This window comes from Heloderma suspectum, chromosome 5 (assembly GCF_057233095.1).
Source record: "Heloderma suspectum isolate Gila_16-S chromosome 5, 16-S_ref, whole genome shotgun sequence".
Classification (NCBI taxonomy): domain Eukaryota; kingdom Metazoa; phylum Chordata; class Lepidosauria; order Squamata; family Helodermatidae; genus Heloderma; species Heloderma suspectum.
Genome location: NC_139462.1, coordinates 173,778,202 through 173,797,651, shown reverse-complemented (window position 1 = coordinate 173,797,651; position 19,450 = coordinate 173,778,202). Strand labels below are relative to the sequence as shown.

The following is a 19,450-nucleotide window of genomic DNA, read 5'->3' as shown; positions in this document are numbered from 1 at the left end:
CCATCGGGTTAAACGCTCTCGCATTTTTAAGTGATTATCCTCACTCACCCATTTTCTCTGCTCCACTCCCTCCGCGAACGTGGGAGCTTGGTTCACACTTTGGTGTCTCGCAGTTCCCCAGCTCCAAAGCAAGGCCACCCTGATTGGAGGAGCAGCAACTCCTCCCGCCTCAGCCGATAAACTGCCCACCCTCCCATCAACTCGCCTCACCTTGCCTCCCCTCCCGTGTCCTTCCTCAGCTGTTCGCTGTAAACCTCATCGCGCCTGTGTCACTATGCCCCATTGATCCCCTGTTAGCTCTTTCTGGACACATTCTATCTTCTTTGGTGTCCGAATCTGGCTGGAGCCCTGGGCCCAGAACTGGCAATGTTCTACAGGCTGCTGTTTCTCTCTGTAAATGCCCTGATATGTGCTCTTCAGGCACTGATCACTCTGGAGAGATTGTTGTCCGAGCGGCGGAGGTCTCGTCTCCGGGTACTGCGCTGCTACCGCCATTGCTGTCAGAACTTGTGTTCGAGGATGCTTTGAAACACGTTGACTGAGGCACACAATGTGGCTCTTCTCCCCATGCCTTAGGTTTTCCAGAGGTTTGGGGTGTGCCCGAGCAGCCAGGACTGGTGGGAGAGGCTTGTTCTGCAGGTGTGGAACAATGAACGCTGGATCAAGCACTTCAGGATGCCTTGTCGCACCTTCTTTCAGGTGGTTGGCAAGGTGGCCCCGCTCTTGGCCAGATGCTCAACACAACTGCACAGAGCGATCCCTGTGGAGAAGAGGGTGGCCATCACCATTTGGAAGCTCGCCAACCATGCCTTGTACAAGAGTGCGGTGGAGCAGTTCGGGGTAGGGAAATCCATGGTTCTGGGGATCTTTGTGGAGGTGTGCCTTGCTCTGGAGCATGCTCTACTGCAGAGAATGGTGACCCTTGGCAACATGGATGCAGTGAGTACGGCTCGGGGGGTGGGGGGGTGCACGGCTTTTGGGGGGGAGGGAACATCTTTGATGCTTCGAATCTTCAAAGAATCAAAGACCCGTCTAATGTGTTGGTTTTTATTAGGTTGGGTTCGCATCTTCGAAGAATCGAAGCTGCGCTCACAACAGCATGGTATAGGCGGGGTTCACATCAGGGGATAGGGATGTCAGAGAATTCTGCCACGAATCTCGGGGAGGCCGAATGCCAGCGCATTCGGCCCCCTGAAATCGGTGGTGGAACGGTCTGCCACACACACACCCCGGGACGGGACTTACCTTGGGCGGATCTTCCTGGTGGCGGCGGCTCTGGTGGCGGTAGTGCGGCGGCGGTGCGGCAGCGGTGCGGCGGCGGCGGCGGTGGCTGGTCTTCTGACCGGCTGCTGCTGCCACCATTTCCAGTTAAAAAAAAAACAAAACAAAAAAATGTGATAGGCTACATAAAGATTTACATAGCCAATCATGGCTAGATTTTTAAAAAACACTGTGATAGGCTATGTAAATGTTTACGTAGCCTATCACGGCTGATTTAAAAGAAAAAACAACAACGCGCGTATGCAAATGGCGGCGCCCATGGGCGCCGCCATTTGCGTTCCTTATTTTGGCATGTCTTAGTCTACATAAACATTTACGTAGACTAAGACAGCGAAAATAAGGGGAACGCAAATAGCGTAGACGCTACGCTATTTGCGTTCCCCTTATTTTCGCCATCTTGGTCTACGTAAATGTTTACGTAGACTAAGACGTGCCAAAATAAGGAATGCAAATGGCGGCGCCCATGGGTGCCGCCATTTGCGTACGCGTGTTTTTTTTTCTTTTAAATCAGCTGTGATAGGCTACATAAACATTTGTGTAGCCTATCACGGCTGACTGCAGGGATGCAAACAGCGGTGGCTACGGCTGCTGCCATTTGCATCCCTGCTAGCCAGTGGCCGGATGTCCGGCCGCTGGTGGAGCCGGCTGGCGACTCTGCAGAATCCCTGTGGAGTGGAGCCGGCCGGCCAGAATTTCAGGGGGAAAGGACGGAGCACCTCCCCCCCCGGCCAGAATTTTGGGGGGAGGGACAGAGCGCCTCCCCCCCCACCACGGATGTCACCCTTCGAAAAGGTTAATGACTTTCGTACATCCCTATGGATGGGTTCTTGTCTGTGCGGTTTTTGAGAGCTAATCCCCTGTTCATGGTGATCGCTGTCCCCTTGGACGTGTGTGTGTGTGTTGGGAGCGCATCACAAAACCCTCGTGGCGGGTACTGTGTGCTTTGTGCTTGACGGGGCTTGTCCGGGCAAGTGTGTGGGGAGATGGGAGCATGAGCGGGATGCATCTGTTGCTTGGCAACGGCCACTCATGCTTTGGCTGCCTCCCACCAAATATGGTATCTCCTCTTTCTCCAGGTGATGCTCAGCTTCTCCACCCTTGGCTTTCCTGGGGCGTTTGCGGCTTGTGACGGGATGCATATCTCAATCATATCCCTGATTAGACAGGGCAGCAAGTTTATCAGTTGGAAGCACTACTACTCAATGCTTCTGCAAGGCACAACGGACCACACGGGAAGATTCATCAATGTCAAGATCGGGTGGAGTGGGGGAAACAACGCCTACGTCTTTTGTAACTCGGCGCTCTGAGAAGCAATGGATGCAGGGAACTTTGTGCCCGGGAACCTGACGTGGAGAGCGGGTGGTGTGCTTATCCCTCCGCTGATCCTGGCCAACGGAGCTTACCCCGTGCGATGTTGGCTGATGAAGCCTTTTGGGGGACACCTCTCACCAGAGGAGGCTCACTTCAACCAGCGCCTCAGCAGAGCTAGAAACATGGTGGAGCGCACTTTTGGCAGGCTGAAGAGAAGGTGGAGATGTCTTGCAGGACGACTGGAGGTGGTGAAGAAAAACGTTCCATCAGTGATTTCTGCCTGTGTCATTCTCCACAACATATGCAAGACTAACGGGGCTGCTTTGACAGAGGCGTCCGGGGACAGTAACCGCATGGTGTTGGACACCCTGGGGCTTCCCTACGTGAATGACGACGAGGTGCATAATGAGCGGGGGAACGAAGTCCGCAGGGCTCTTTGTGAATTCATGTGGGAGAACAGGGGAGGATTGAGGTGAGGGGACATCTCCTGGGAATCCCGCTGGGGCTGGCCGTGTTTGGGCAGTTGGTGGGCTCGTGATTTCAATGTCTGCCTTGTTTGTTGCTCGCCCCTGATTGCTTCCCTGTTTTTGTTCATGCCTTTTCCTCTCTGATTAAAACTGTTGGAACAACCGTAATTGGCTCCCGCCCCTCTCTTCTTTGCATGTGCAAGAGACAGCAGCCACTACCACCACTTTCTGAAAAGCTTCTTTGAAGAATTGGAGATTTGGAGATTCATCGAGAGGTGGCGCTGTGAGGAAATAGGGGAGGTGGAATGCTCTATGGTCTTGTCAAAACTGCCCCACTGTCATTCTCCTGCCAGCGAAATGGCGTCCAGGTGGCTTGCGTATTGGCAGGAGAGGGAGGTTGAGCTGATGCTCCAGATGCTGCTCCAGGGCCACCGGGCTGAGATGGTCATGAGGAGCTCAACTAGGGGGAATGAGGTGGTCTACAGGGCAGTAGCGAGGGGGCTCTCACAGGCGGGGTTCCCTCGCTCTGCCCTGCAGACCTGCACTAAGTTCAAGGCCCTGAAGGCCTGGTTCTTTGAGGCCCTAGAGCAGCACTCTGGGACACCTCCCCCTGCGGCACAGCCTCCCCTCTACGGGGAGATGCGCATGCGTGCTGGGCAGCCGAGCCCTGCTGATAGGCGCAGCGCAGGTCAGCCATGGGGTGTCTCCACTACTGCTCCTGGCTGAGAAGACCTGTGAAAATTGTGTCTCCGGTTGCCCACTGTGTCCTTGGGCATGTCCTTAAGTAACCCGATACCCCCATCCTTCTTGTGCCCAGACTGCTCCACATGCCCCCCAACATCTCCCCAACCCAAAACCAGGGAGTATTGTTGAGTATGTGGGTGGGCCCAGCCCGGTTGGCCGATGGGGCAGCCTGTGGTTGTAGGTGGCATGGTTACATGTGTGGGGCTACACTGGGACCATGCAGGGAGGAGTATGTGGCCATGCCCCCAGAGGACAGCCAATGCTCCACGCACACCACCCCCAGACACCGACCCGGGCCACAGCACCTACCCACGTCACGTGCCTCCAAGGGAAGGCGATCCTCGTCTTCCTGTGATCCCTCTGGCATCTCCAACATTTCCCCTTCCAGGGGGTCCATCTCTGGGGTCTCTGTGCATGCTGCGCCACAAGCAATCTGCAGACTCCCAACCACATGCTTGGGGCGAATGGTGGCATCCCCCTGGAGAATGCTGTGGAGCGCCGCATAATATGGACAGGTGGCCACGTTGTTCCCTGAACAAGAATTATGGTTAACCACCCTCCTGTACTCCTGGCGCATTGACTTTGTCTTCCCCCTCCACTCAACAGCACTATGGGTGTGGCCCGCTCAGTCATCTGCCTGGAGATCTCTTCGAAGAAGTCCAGGTTCCTGTGGCTGCTATGAAGCTGCTCCTGGATCTTCTGCTCCCCCCAAATGTCCAGTAAGTCCACTATCTCCGTGCGCCTCCAGGACACCCCTCTTCCCTTGCTAGTGGAAGCCATCCTCTGTTGACATGGATGGGGGAAGGAAGGGTGGCCCGATGCAGTAGATCTTTCCAAGAACTATGCTGGTCGGGATTTCCAGCAGCGGCAGTGGGATCTCCCTGCTGTTGAGGGTCACCCAGGGGCCCTCACAGTAAGAGCCTAAGAAAGGAACACACGGAAGTAAATTGCAGGGCGGGGCTGGCCCACCTAGCAGTCACAGTCCATGGTGGGCATCACAGGGTAGCCACATGTCATGGCCATGATTTGGAGCACCTTCCGTGCAGGGGGTGCCCCACCACATAACCGGGTGGATGCTCTCATGTTTGCCCACAAAAGTGAGACAGAGCACGTCGCTGAAGCAGGGAAAAAAGGAAAGAGGAGCGGGTGGGCTTTGCAGCCTTTTCTGAGGGAAGAGAAGCAGGGAAAACTGCCCCGACTCATGCTCCAGGGCAAATGCCATCCCACGGGACCGTGTGCCCATACACGTCACGTGTGCCGGGAAGGCTGATCAGCTACCCAGCACACAATCCCTGTAATGCCAGTTCAGCAGTCTCAGGACGCATTGTTTTGACAACCACAGGCGTGCCTCGACTCTCTCGGGGAGGGGGGGGAAGACACCCCTAGTGTGGAGGGAATAACACCACGAAAACTCTGGGGAAGGCATTGGTGGGGGGAGGTGGCCACCTCGCACAGTACACGGGGGCGCCCCTGGAGAAGGACAGAATTTGCGGCGACGACAGCAGTGCAGAAGCCTCCCAAAGAAACATTTCCTGCGCTGCTGCGGAGGGAGCAGCTCAAGGTACCGTGATACACGTCCGGGGGGGGGGGTGGCAAGGAGGAGAGTGGTGCCCAGACGGGGGGGGCACGGTGGGTGCTGACCGATGGTGCCACGGGTGGAAGAGCAGAGTCAGGGGGGAATACAGAGTGCAGAATGCAATGCGTGGACGAAAGTGGGGGGTGGTTTTTACGCACCCACCACATGATCCAGTGAGACAGGGAGGCTGCACCGATACCGCCAAGCCCCAAACTTCAATTCTTCGAAGATTTGAAGATGGTCCCCCTTTTTAAAAAAAGAGCATAGGGTGGGGGCATGGGGGGGACATTTGTTGGCTCATGGCCGCTGGCCGCTCAGGAATGGACGTGAGCGATACCGAGAGAATACCTGGGGGAGTGGCGGACACGAAAGGTGGGGAGTGTTCTTTAATAGGGATGTACGAAAGTGACTTACCTTTTGCGGATTATGTTGATGGTGGGGGGGAGGCGTTCTGTCCCTCCCCTCGGAATCCTGGCTGGGGGGGGAGGCGCTCCGTTCCTCCCCCCGGAATCCTCGAACGGCCGGCTGTGCTCCGCGGCAGCTCTACGGAGCAGCCAGCCAGGCCTGGCCCGGCCAGGCCAGAGCTGTCCGCAGCTGGATTTCCGGCCGCGGAGGGCTCTAGGTAAAAAACCCCCAAAAACAAAAAACGTGTACGCAAATGGCGGCAGCTATGGCCGCTGCCATTTGCGTTCCTTCTTTTTACCGTCTTAATCTACGTAAATATTTACGTAGACTATGACGGCGAAAATAAAGGGGAACGCAAATAGCGTAGCGAGCGCTATTTGCGTCCCTTTTTCATTCACCGTTTTAGCCTACGTAAATCTTTACGTTGGCTAAAATGGCGAATCAAAAGGGGACACAAATAGCGCCCGCTACGCTATTTGCATTCCCCTTTATTTTCGCCATCATAGTCTACGTAAATATTTACGTAGATTAAGACGGTAAAAAGAAGGAACGCAAATGGCGTCGGCTGTAGCCACCGCCATTTGCGTACGTGGTTTTTTTTTTTAAACCCACCCAACCATGATAGGCTACGTAAATCTTTACGTAGCCTATCACGTCTTTTTTTTTTTTTTTACACAAGCCTGGAAATGGCGGCGGCGGCGGCTGGTCGGAAGACCGGCCGCCACCGAAGCCGCTGCCGGAGCTGCCGCTGGAGCCGCTGCCGCCCGGAAGATCCGCCCCAGGTGAGTCTCGTCCCGGGGGGGAATCTGTGGGGGGGCGGGGGGGCAGGCCATTCCGCCATGGAGTTCGGGGGGCCGAATGCACTGGCATTCGGCCTCACTGAGATCCGTGGCGGAATTCTCTGACATCCCTATTCTTTAAGCACTTACCGTAACATCCAGGCAGACAGGCAGGCTGCAGCGATATCCACAAGCCCCAAACTGCGGTGAGACCGAATTGGAAGCAAGACGAGGCGGTAAGCGTAGATCCAGCCCAAATGGTATAGAGGCAGGGAATGTCTGAAAGTTTCAACTGGCAATTTTGTATGGTTCAAATGTGCTTGCTGCAGTACTGAATCATGATGCAAAGTTTGGTTGAAATCGATCAAGTGGTATTGAAGCAGTTATTTATTTATTTATTTATTCATTCATTCATTAAATTTCTTAATTGCCCATCTGGCTGGTCACCCAGCCACTCTGGGTGATGTGCAACAGTACAATTTAAACAGTAAAATTACACATTAAAACATCGTCTAAAAATACCCTAACCCACCCCAAATGCCCACCTGAACAACCAAATTTTCAATGTGTGGCAGAAGCTCATTAAAGAAGGGGCATGGTGGAGTTCCCTAGGGAAGGAGTTCCACAGAGTGGGAGCCACTACAGAGAAGGCCTTCTCCCTTGTCCTCACCAGCCTAGCTGTCCTGGCTGACGGGACAGAGAGAAGGCCATCCAAGGCTGACCTTGTTGAGGGGCCTGTCTGGTGTTGCTGGAGGCGCTCCCTGAGATAGGCTGGCCCGGAACCGTGTAGGGTTTTAAAGGTCAAAACAAACACCTTGAATTTGGCCTGGAAAACAACTCGTAGCCAGTGCAGCTCCTTCAGCACCGGAGTGATGTGATCATGCCAGCGGCTGCCTTTAGTCAGGCGAGCCGCTGTGTTCTGCACCAGCTGCAGCTTCCGAACCGTCTTCAAGGGTAACCCCACGTAGAGCGCATTACAGTAGTCTAGATGAAAGGATACCAGGGCATGTACTACCGATGGGAGCAGATGGTCGGGAAGGTAGGGGCGCAGCCGCCATATCAGATGGAGTTGGTACAGTGCTGTCCGGCTCACAGCTGACACCTGAGCCTCCATGGACAGCTGGGAGTCTAAAATGACCCTCCAGGCTGAGGACATGATCTTTCAAGGGTAGCCGTTGTCAGGATTCCTTTTGCCCCCACTGAACTTGAAACGCCAAATCAAACACAGACAAGAGGCTTCAATCTATGGCTTTTAATCCATTACTTCAAAGGGTCATACAGATGCAAATTCTCAGTGAGTCTCAGTCTACAAGGAAATGTCTTCAGGGGTTTCAAAAGATAGCTACAAAAGTTGCCCTCTGTTTGAAAGGAAGTCGGTCTCACTAGCCTAACTTAAGGGGTGGGAGGAGGTCTCTGTCTCTCTCGTGAGGTTTCTAGCTGCAGCTGTTCACTCAAGGCCAATCGGGTAGACCGTCTAAGTTCCGCCCTGGCCTTCTCCCTCTTTGCTCTGCATCTATGCCTGGCATCTATTAATTCAGACTCCCCAAACCCTGCCTTCCTGTTTGCTATCTCTCATGGGGTGTGTGTGTGTGAAGAGGGACCCTCCTCCTCCAGCTGGACCTTTGAAACCTGAGGAGCCTGCCTAGTCATGTCTGGACTAGCCTGGGAAAGTACCTCCCCCATGTCTGGCAGTTCTTCTTCAGAATGTGAATGACTATCCCACTCCCTGCACTCAGAAACACTCCTGACAGCCATACCCCATTCAACACGAGGTCAACATCCCCCGAACTCCTCTTGTCTCCCACCAAAAGTACCTTGGTCTTGTCAGGGTTCAGCTTCAGCTTATTCCTCCCCATCCAGCCACTCATCGTCTCCAGACATTTGAACACGGATTCTACGGCCAACCCTGGTGAAGATTTGAATGAGAGGTAGAGCTGCGTGTCATCCGCATATTGATGACACCACACCCCAAACCTCCTGATGATAGCCCCCAGCAGCTTCACATACATGTTCAATAGCATCAGGGAGAGGATGGAACCCTGTGGCACACCACAAGTGAGCGGCCACGGGTCTGAAACCTCCTCTCCCAGTGCTACCCTCTAGTACCTGGTGGAGAGGAAGGACCAGAACCACCGTAATACGATGTCTCCAATGTGGACCAATGTGGTCCAGGAGGATACCATGGTCAATGGTATCAAAAGCTGCTGAGAGGTCGAGAAGAACAAGGAAGGAGCATTTGCCCTATCCAAAGCCCTCCTCATATCATCCACCAAGGCGACCAAGGCCGTTTCTGTCCCATGCCCAGGCCTGAAGCCTGACTGAAATGGATCTAGATAATCAGCTTCTTCCAAGTGTGCCTTCAACTGCATTGCCACCACCCACTCAATGATCTTGCCCCAAAATGGCAGATTCGAGACTGGGCAAAAGTTGTTCAGAACTTAAGGATCCAAGGAGGGCTTATTTAAGAGCGGTCTTATCACTGCCTCCTTGAGGGCTGATGGCATCACTCCCTCCTCAAGGGAGTCATTCACCACCACCCTGATCCCCTCACCCAGCCTCTCTCTGCAGCTCATAACGAGCCAAGATGGGCAAGGATCAAGTAAGCAGGTGGTTGGCTTAACAGATGAAAGCACCTTGTCCACTTCATCAGAAGGAAGAAACTGGAACCGATCCCACAAAAACAGTTTGCCACAGGCCACCTCTTGCTCGCAAACTGTATCCACGGTGCATGGAATAACATCCGATCAATTTTATCTGCAAAGTGCCTTGCCAAGGCCTCACAGGAGGCCTTAGAATGCTCCAGCTTTCTGGAGCAACTGGACCGACCAGGCTTCGGACCACTTGGAACAGCCTCCTGGGACAGCACTCTGCGGATGCACTCTGCGGACTCTTTTTTGCTGCCTTCATTGCCACATGATAGGCTGAAGATACAGCTCTAGCCCATGTCCGATTGTCTTCGGAGCGAAACTTCTGTCACTGGTGCTCTAGCTGTCTCATCTCCTGTTTCAGAGTTTGTAACCGTGGTTTAAACCATGGTGCAGTTCAAACCCTGTTCGGGGGAGAGGACGTTTTCGATCCACCCAATCTAATGCCCCAGTGATTGCGGCATTCCAGCTACCCACCAGGGTCTTGACCGAGTGGCCGTTTGCGTGCTCCAGAGAATCTCCAAGCACATTCAGGAATCCATTCAGATCCATAAGACGCCTGGGGCAGACCATTTTAATGGGTCTTCCACCCCTGCAGAGGGGTTGTGGAACCGAGAAGTCCAATGTCACCATACAGTGATGTGACCATGACAAGGGGGTGGTGGGTATATCCCCGACTTCCGATCACTCCCCGCTTCTCCAGAAACAAACACAAGGTCTAGTGCATGACCAGCTACATGGGTGGGCCCAGTTGGAATAGAGTACAGCTCCCAGGAAGCCATGGTCTCCATGAAGTCCCAAGGTGCCCCCGTGAGGACGGCCTCTGAATGTACATTGAAGTCCCCCAACACCAATATGTTAGGGAACTGCACATGCACATCAGAGATCACCTCAAGCACCTCGGCCAGGGACTCAGTCGTGCAGTGGGGTGGGTGGTACACGAGCAGAATCCCCAGACTGCCCTTTGGGCCCAACCTCTTTAAAACACTTGATTGGCTGTTACTTTGTTTCAAGATGGCGGGTGGAATTTTCACTATGCCTAAAACCATCCCTGATAAAGGTAAAACAAATCCTAAACGTTTCATAACAATTGGATGTATGGTTTTTGAGTCCATCGAGGCCATACAAACACTTTCTTTTCTTTTCTTTTCTTATTTTTACAAATATACACATTTTTGTATGCACTTTCCCCTAATGTATGCATTTTTGTACAAATTTTTTGATTGGAAAAATCCATCACAAAGTTCGGAAGAGTGTGAATTTTGAAGGATAACCGAGTATCAGTTCACATATGTGTTCAAAACTGCAAAATTTGATAAGCTTGCTTTAAAATGCAAACTAAACAAATTTCTCCCCCATCCCTAGGCACACATATACTGACTCAAGGGTCCATTTTTTGTTTAAAGTATTTCACACACACACACACACACACACACACTTTCAGATTTAAAGAAATACACAAATGGTGCTTAATGCTATTCCCTGAAATAACAGGAAGATGCTAATAAAACTCTGTTTATACACTTACCTGGAAATAAGCCCACCAGTACTCAATGGGGCTTACTTCAGAGTAGACATGCATAGGATTGCTCTGTAAAACACATTGCAAGGAGGAAGTACATATCTTTAGTTTATTATTTATCTGCAAAAATTCAGCTGCCACAAGTAGAATAATCTGAAATAATTGTTCTGGAGATCCTCTGTAGGGAGAACACATTAGTATCTGGGCCTTTTACTTGCATGTGTGAAGATTTTGTATTTTGGATCATTTTATTACTTCCCCGAATAGGTCAACATGTGAATTGTTGGGAGTGACTGTTGTTTACTGCCTGGCATTTTGTTACCCACAGAGGTGCTGGTGAGAATGTTTCAAGGAAGAGCAGTCATTACATTCCATTGAGGCAATAAAAAAACAGAACTCATGTAGAGAGCATTTGCTTTGACCTTTAGTCAAGAGATTTGGCATTTGAAGGAAGAATTAGCACTCCATGCAGGGCAACTCAAGAACTGTTCTCTGGCTCCTGGCCCCTCATCACTGTGTCACAGTGATAGTGGTCAGAGGAGGGTTTTAAGATGAATCCAGCTAGTATGGGCATCAAGGGATTAGGACCTCTTGAGAAAGCTGTCCCTGTTGTTCTAGAATAACACATGAAGACAAGGCTGCCCATGTGTCCTCTTTTATAGAAGGCACTCCTCTATTTGAAGACGTCCTCTGTTTGAAGGGCTGTCAATGTTCTAGCACCAGGGTTGAGGCCTACCTGTTGCTTTAGTCTTCTTCTGAGATAGCAAATCTCACAGGCTCCCAAAGCATGCCATTCTTCTCTGCAAAGCTTTCCTGAATATCCTCTTTCAAGCCTAAGCAACTCATTGTGAAGCTATGCCCAACCTTATCCTTATTAATACCCCAAGTATCTGACCTGCCTGTCCCAGAACTCTTCTCTTTTTTCTCTTTGTGCCCTGTGACCTGATTATCATGGCCTGTCATTTTATAGAGGGCAGGAATAAAGAAAACAACACCTTATATTTTCTTCCTCCACTCTACAGAATGTCGCATACCTGCTGCTGCTAACAGCAGTCCTCTTGTTGAGCTTGCAGAAAGCCGTGGAGACCCCAGCCTGGTGAAAGCAGAACTCTTATGGGACCTGGACACAACACAGTCTTTCTTTGAACCAAGGTAAAGCAGTCTCAGTTCTCATTCAGCAGGGGTACAGGAGAATCCATAAGAATCTAGAACAACTGAAAAAATGATGGTTGGCAAGAACAAGGCTACCCTTCACTGATGGAATTCAGATGTGCTCAAGAGGAAAATGCTCCTGATTATTATAATTGGGAAACTTAACTGATATAAAATACAACATCCTACCTCAAAATGGGGATGAGTAACTGTGTCCCATTACATGCATGTTCCAGTGCATGCATTGACACCCCAGAGGCATGGAACATCTATTGTTGCATTCAAAATCCTATGATTGTATCAGAATTACAATAGTTTCTCTTCTCCTTCCACTTTGGATGGTAGGTAGACTTTGCAACTTGGCTAGGATCAGGGGAAAGTTTGTCAGAACAAAGGCATGAATTATAATTGTATGTATTGCCCCTAAAATAGCATTTTTGTATGCATCCCCCCACCACAAAATATGCATTTTTGTAGGCATTTTTGAGCTGAGAACACCACTGCAAAATTCGGAGAAGTGTGCAGTCCAAAGGATAACTGTGTTCCAATCCATAGCCTGGGAAATGCAAATGATGTTAGTTCACTTAAACGTGTAGACCAAACAAAATTCTCCAGTATCCCTAGCTGTAAACTGTCTGTCTGTCTGTCTGTCTGTCTATCTATCTAATGGCACATTTACATTGCATTACAATAAAAACATAGAGCATAATAAATATGAAATGTAAAATATAAAATATAGACAGGAATATTACAACCGTATGTCTAGGTTACAGATATAGTTTTTTACTTCAGTTGTCACAGTGAGGAAATCAGCAAAGTCTCCACTGTAGGCTCGGTTTTGACACTCTGTCACTATGTGTTGGATAGTTTGTTTTTCAGCCCCACAATCACAATTTGATGTTGTTTTGCCCCATTTATAAAGGGCATCTGCACATCTACCATGACCCGTGTGAATTCGGTTCAAGGTTGTCCATATTGCACGGGGCTGGTCAAATCCAGGTGGTTTTTCCAAGATGCAGGGCAAGCGTCGGCACTGTGGAGGGCAGTTTCCTAGCCAATGTTATTTCCACGTGTTGTGGATATTGAAATCATCTTCTAGAAGAGCTTTAGCGGTAGAAATAGCTGGATGTCTTGATCTTAACCTGTTTCACTCCAAGTAGGTTACGTCATTTAATATTGGTAGCTGGAGATTGTCTATAATCTTCCGGTATTCTTGAAGAAAGGTGCTCTTTCGTCTTGCATCCGGAGGTGGTATATGGCTCAAAACAGGCAGCCAGTACGTGGGAGTAGATCGTATCGTCCCACTAACAATACGCATTGACTCATGCAGTTGTGTATCGATCTTTCTCGTGTGCCGACTGTTAAGCCACACTGGGGCGCAGTACTCTGCTGCTGAGTAAACCAGACTGAGTGTGGTCGGTCTCAGCGTATCCACTGTTAAGCCCCGGCTAGTGCCGCATAGTTTGTGTAGAATGTTATTTCTGTAAACAAGCTTGACCCTATAATATTTATTTCAAAAATTACACATTACATCCAGAACTCTTTCTGTTGCAAATCTTCCATGTGGACTGCTCAGCCTCTGCTAGTGTCCTTGTTCTCTGACAGCTGTGTAAGTCGGCAAAGAACCAACATGAACTGAAGAAACCTATAGTTGTGCTGGAAGACTGCACCTGATGCCTGAAATCAGGGATGCACAGCCCTTTCAGTCCTGAGGGCCATATGTGATAATGGCTTGCGGGTCAGAGACTTCCCACATATATGCACACACACATCCACATAAATACATATATCCCAGCAATCCTGATAAAAGATCACTTTTTCTGCACAGGCAGCAGCAGCAGAGGAAGAGTGATCCGTATGTGGATTGTTGGGGGATATAGCAGAGAGCCCCCTGATCCTGATACAGATGTATCTTTCAAGCAAGGAAAGAGCAATCTGTATAATTATCACTGGGGGAAGAAATTTGGTGGTGGCAGGTGGGTCAGAGCACCCTTGGAGAATATGCAATTAAGTCTTGGGGGTGGGGGGGTGCAGGTTGTATACCTATGCCCTGAATTAAAGCCACATGGATGTCCTGAGGCCACGAAAATGTGCTTCATCAGTGATAGACTGCCCACCATCGATCCTAACTGAGCATCAAGGAAGATGATGCAAACACTTCATAATTCTTTATTTTGTAGAAATCACCAACAAAGCCAAAACATTACACTGATAGCTTGAAACATTCACCCTGGATTTCAGCAGCTAAAATCCTTCCCTTGTGATCTGTGGCAGAACTTTGAAAACCATTTCCCCTTCAAACAAATTACATTTCAAACCTGCTTTAAAAATAAATAAAGAAGTCCCACGATTTAAACGTTTTCTGGGTGAGGAGAAGACACACCAGTTTACAGGCAGTCAGTGGCATTCTGCACTCTGCCCCATCTGTTAAGAGATTGTTGTGCTGAATGTGCAAAGTGATCAAGATACTGTGGTAGATGGTGGTTTTACCAAACAGTGTGAAATGTGCAAGTTGCCACTTTCTGGCAAACACTACAGTCTTGCAGTCATGTGGCCAATCTCCAATATTAGTCGTAAAGATAGATCAACAAGCCAGAACAGATCAGTTCATACATTGGCCTTCGTACAATACATTTTAATAAACACCAAACTCAAATAGTGCCATTGTTGGCCAAAAGCAGCCTTCAAATGTGCTGAATTATAACTCCCATCAGAACCAGGCTGGGATAATGGGAGTTGTAGTTCACCACGTGTAGTTCAACATGTGTAGTTCAACACATTTGGAGGAGAGGACACCAAGTTGGGGAAGCCTAGCCTAGAGGGACAATGGAGAAGGTTCAAACAACTCTGGATATCATGAACACCACCCACTGTCTCATGTAGGAGTTAGCTTTCAGCATACGCTGACAACCACTGGTTTTCTCAAACTATCCAACATGGACAGAAAGAGAATCCTCCAGGCAGAAGCAGCTGCATGTGACTGGATTGTGAAGGCTGGAAGACATCATATTCAGGATTTTCAAGTGCTTTCCCAGACATCACCATGCAACTGTGCGGGGCATGTGAATAGGCCTGCAAAATGCATTTGACCATTTGGTAAGAAATAACCTAGCAACGGATTCAGGTCAGTTTTACTGATGTTGCCTGTAGCTCCCTGAACAGCAGTGGAATAGCAGCCGTGAAATCAATATATTTCACTGTTCAATAACAACAGGGGAGGAGGGAGAATGCAAACAGTCCTTCCTATTTTCCCCTGGAATGAATTGCTCAAGAAGCTGCTATACAATCCTCAGTAGACATCTTGTGCTTGAAAGCTGTGAATAGTGTCAAAGAAAAAGTTCCCAAATCGTTTTGAGTTGCCTCCTGAGGGAAAGTACAAAACTGGAAGCTTTCTGAAGCGACGCACAATCGCAGCAGCACTTTGAAGTGCCTAATGGACCTTCTGTATTAATCCCTCAAGCATTTGCTTTGTGCCTATTGTCTTTATTCATCACTAGTTCAATTCCAGGAGCTAAGACAGGGTCACATAATTTTTTGGTATTGATAGGTATCACACTGAGAATGGAATTACACATGATGCTCGACGCAGGGTTGCTGCCAAAAATGGCAGCTCTGTGTAAAGTTCTCTACTCCCCACCTCTGTAACATTTCATCAGAGTTACCTGTCTGAATAAAACTGTCTTTGCCTGCTGGCAGAAGTTCAACAAGGATAGAGCTAGCCTGGCCTCCCTTGGCAGGGAGTTCCAAAGCCTGGGAACAGCCACCGAGAAGGCCCTCTCTCACATGCCTGCCACATGTGCCTCCAATAGTGGTGAGACAGAGGTCTTAAAACCCAGGTAGGCTCATATGGGAGAATGCCATCTTTCAGATAGCTTGGTCTGAAGTCATGTAGGGCTTTATAGGTCATAAACCAACACTTTGAATTGTGCCCAGAAATGGACCGGTAGCCAGTGAAGCTGTTGTAACAAGGGACTTACATCTTCCCTATGACTGACCCCAGTCAATAGTTTGGCAGCAGCATTCTGGACCACCTGAAATGTTTTAACTGATGCCAAAGGTTGATCCTTGGACCTTACATATGCTGAGCTGTGACCTGTCCCTTCATGTACCTCTTAAGGTATTTCCAACATATACATATAAATGACACCAAAAATAACTCAGCAGTATTGGGCACATCGAGGCTGCACCTTCTCACACACCACTTCATCCCTGCTGTGTACAACCAAGCATGTGAGAAATGTATCTGGAGAAGTCATGTCAAGGGTTGTGAAAACTGAATGTGCTGAAATAGTGGATATTTCTGTGAAAAACCCAGTGAATAACAACCAAAGACTGAATGGTCCAATTGAGGTGGATAAAGGGATAGGACAATGGACAAAGGAGTGTTTACAAAAAGATTTTGTCCAATTACCTATTTCTGGCATAAGGAGTATTTATAAGATTAGTACATAAAAGAACATGACATTCAAAGTGGGACAAGATGCAGGCTACACAAGGTGCAGATGTATTTACTTAAGCACTTAGCAGTATATACCAGCAATACAATAGTAAATATCAAATTCAATTAGTGCAAATATCAAGATCATTGGATATGGCATCTGCCAGTCTCCTCCTCCCCTTTTGGTAACTCCTCTAAGAAAAACAAATTTGGAAACTATTTGTGCCCAAGTATCTTTTAAGCATTCCTTTCATCATTATCAGGATGCCAGAGAAATACATTCCACTATATTTTCCCTTTCCTTTCGGGGGGCAGGGCTAGGAGTGGAGAGAGTAGATTCACATTGTCCTTCCCTCTGCCTTCAGACCAATAAAGATGTTTAAATTTTAATTAAAGTTAAGGTACTTGAGAAACCAGTTCAAAAGAGATAAATTATTAATTCAGCTGTTCTTCAGAGCTTAGAAAAACAGACAAGAGGTGGATGAATACTGGGAGACTTTTTTTTTTTACTTATCCGCTGCCTTCATTTAAAGAAAAACTATTATGCTTCATAAGCCTATTCCTCCTGCTGCCAGAACAGGAGCCCAAGCAGTATTTTTATTAATTTATTATTTTGTATTTATTTAAAATTATTTCTATGCTGTCTTTAAGGGTGGAACTCTCCCAAAGTGGTGTTCATAACTCCAGAATAAGAGAAATTCTTCATATTGTCTAATTATCCAACTTGCCAAGTTCCTCACAAACATATCGCTCACATTCTTGCTTAGCAATTATACACCAGTGGGCCAGTTTGCATATAATGGCAAATTGTGTGTTAATTAACCCACGACTTGTCATGTGAGCACACTGCCTCCTGCTTACTCCGCACTTCCTCTTTTAATCAACAATCTAGGGTCAGCCAAAATGTAGGTTGTTGAGTGTGACATGAGAACCTGAAGCACTGGGCTATTTAGGGGCTAAACGATCCAGCTGTTAACTCAACAATAAACCATGGGTTAACCACTGGTTTGTTTAACCACTGGGTCACTCACTCCTGCTTGTGCATGGCAAGTTGTGGGTTAATTAATTAAACCTCAATTTTTTATTATGTGCAAACTAGGTCAGTATTTGAGAAAGATGGCCTTGCTATCTCTTTGGAGTGACTTTTCCTTTTCTTAGAAAATGCAGATATGATATCTGCTATTGTGTTGACCCTGATGAATTACTTTATACTCTTTTCATTTTGGATATTTAATAATTTTAAAAAATAAATTCAAAATGCAGTTCTGAATCAATAATGAAAAGGTGGTTTTATTATTTGCAGTAAACAAACATATGTATGCAATACATTCTTTCTTATTATTATTTTGCAAACAAAGGTGTGAAACAGGAGAATCCGCTTGATACAGGGGAACTATGCACCACTTGGGATCGCAAATTAAATAAATTAAATATCAGAGAACCCAGAGAAGCATCATGATCTGCTTTTTATGTATGATGCTTGCATCTCATCCAGTACATTTCTGATGGATTCTACACAAACCTCCCCTCTATGATCTTTCAAGGAGGCCTGTTTCCATACTTCATCAAAGCTTTCATCCGAAAGTTGGACACCAATGTTGCGCAAAATGCGTGCAATCTACAAAAAAAAGTACAATGTTATGAATTTCTGGTTGCAAAAGATGGGAATTTCAACTTAATATGAGAGTAAGCCCATCAGGCTTTCAAGCCAGACTCGACTAATTCACAGTTCCTATAACTGGCAACTTCCCAGTAGAAGCAGGTATTATGAGAAATGCGCAAAGATTAGTGCCAGGACAGGAAAGGACAAAAGTGACATGAAATGCAAGAGACTAATCTAGACATAATCAAAGTTCCTAGTCTGATGTCAAATATAGTGGAATACATGAATATGGTAAAACAAGGGTGGGCAACTTGTGGCCCTCCAGATGTTTTGACCTACAACTCCCATCCGTCCTACCCAGTATAGCCAACAGTGAGGAATGATGTGAATCATAAGCCAAAACATCTGGAGGGCCACAAATTGGCCACCCCTCCAGTAAAAGAATAGGAAGGAAGAAGATATTCTCAATATTGTGTGTGTGTTCTTTAAATATGAGTTCTATACTGTAAGAATCTTAACCAAAGCAAATTATGTAATTTCTAAAATACAAGTTTATGCATTCATGAAAGTTGGTGAGGCTGAGATCTGTGAGCCACTGGCTCACACATTGCTCATGGAAGCAAATGACTCCAATGACAGAAAAAGAAGAAGCCCTAGGACAGATCATCTATTCATCAAAGACATCCTAGTTCGTAAAGTAATTCCTTCTTCCAGAAAATATTAACCACATTTTTCATGTGGGAAATACAGTATCCTAACAGATATGGAGACCACAACAAAATGGTGTGATGTATCCCCAACCCCTAACAGGAGTGCTCTTGCTCAGGGCTCCCACCAGCCTGGAACAAGAGTATTGTAGCACTGCTTAGGGCTTGTGTATGTCCAGGGAGGTTTCAGGAGGAAAGACGGGGAAAAGGACTATTTTTTTTCTTTCCCAACTTCCTGAAACCTTCTCCCAGGATGCTATATATTCCTCAATACTGAAACTTCCTTATATAGCATAGGAAGAAGAGTTTCTTAGACTTTACTATGGGCATATCTACACTACAGACTTAATCCGCCACTTTATCCTTTACACGTCTTCCTTTATTTCTTCCTTCCTTTCCTTTCCTTTCCTTTCCTTTCCTTTCCTTTCCTTTCCTTTCCTTTCCTTTCCTTTCCTATGTTCCATTACACAAGCACTAGGTGGTGCTGTGGTATGGCAGAATTGCACAATTACACTAGGTTTTATCCCGCCATTCACAAGTAATACCAGACTTTCCTCATTAAAAATCCTCCCCCCCAATGTTTGCAAACGATGGTAGACACCCTGGAGGACGATGATGTCACGTAAACAACACACAACCTACAGTGAAGAATCACAAGCGCACAATAAATACCTCATGTACAAAGGCTCTCTGTGTCTTGCCCTCACCCTAAACCCCTATCAAGGATACTAACCTGGTGCCTTTCAACTCCCGTCCTCCCCAGCCAGCATAGCTATTGGCCGCCCTGGCTGGGATGAGGGGAACTGTAGTTCAGCACATC

General features: G+C 47.9%; 1 protein-coding gene across 2 annotated transcripts in view; it reads right to left on the bottom strand.

The window, feature by feature from the left end:
• Window positions 1-17,590: 17,590 nt before the first annotated feature.
• Window positions 17,591-19,450, bottom strand: part of EFHB (EF-hand domain family member B) — a 32,269-nt gene continuing 30,409 nt past the window's right edge. For both annotated transcript variants that reach the window (XM_084858366.1, XM_084858367.1), the window contains exon 13: window positions 17,591-17,938. In XM_084858366.1, coding sequence (XP_084714492.1) covers window positions 17,774-17,938 — 165 coding nt within the window. In that variant the 3' untranslated portion in view covers window positions 17,591-17,773. The remainder of the gene's footprint in view (window positions 17,939-19,450) is intronic.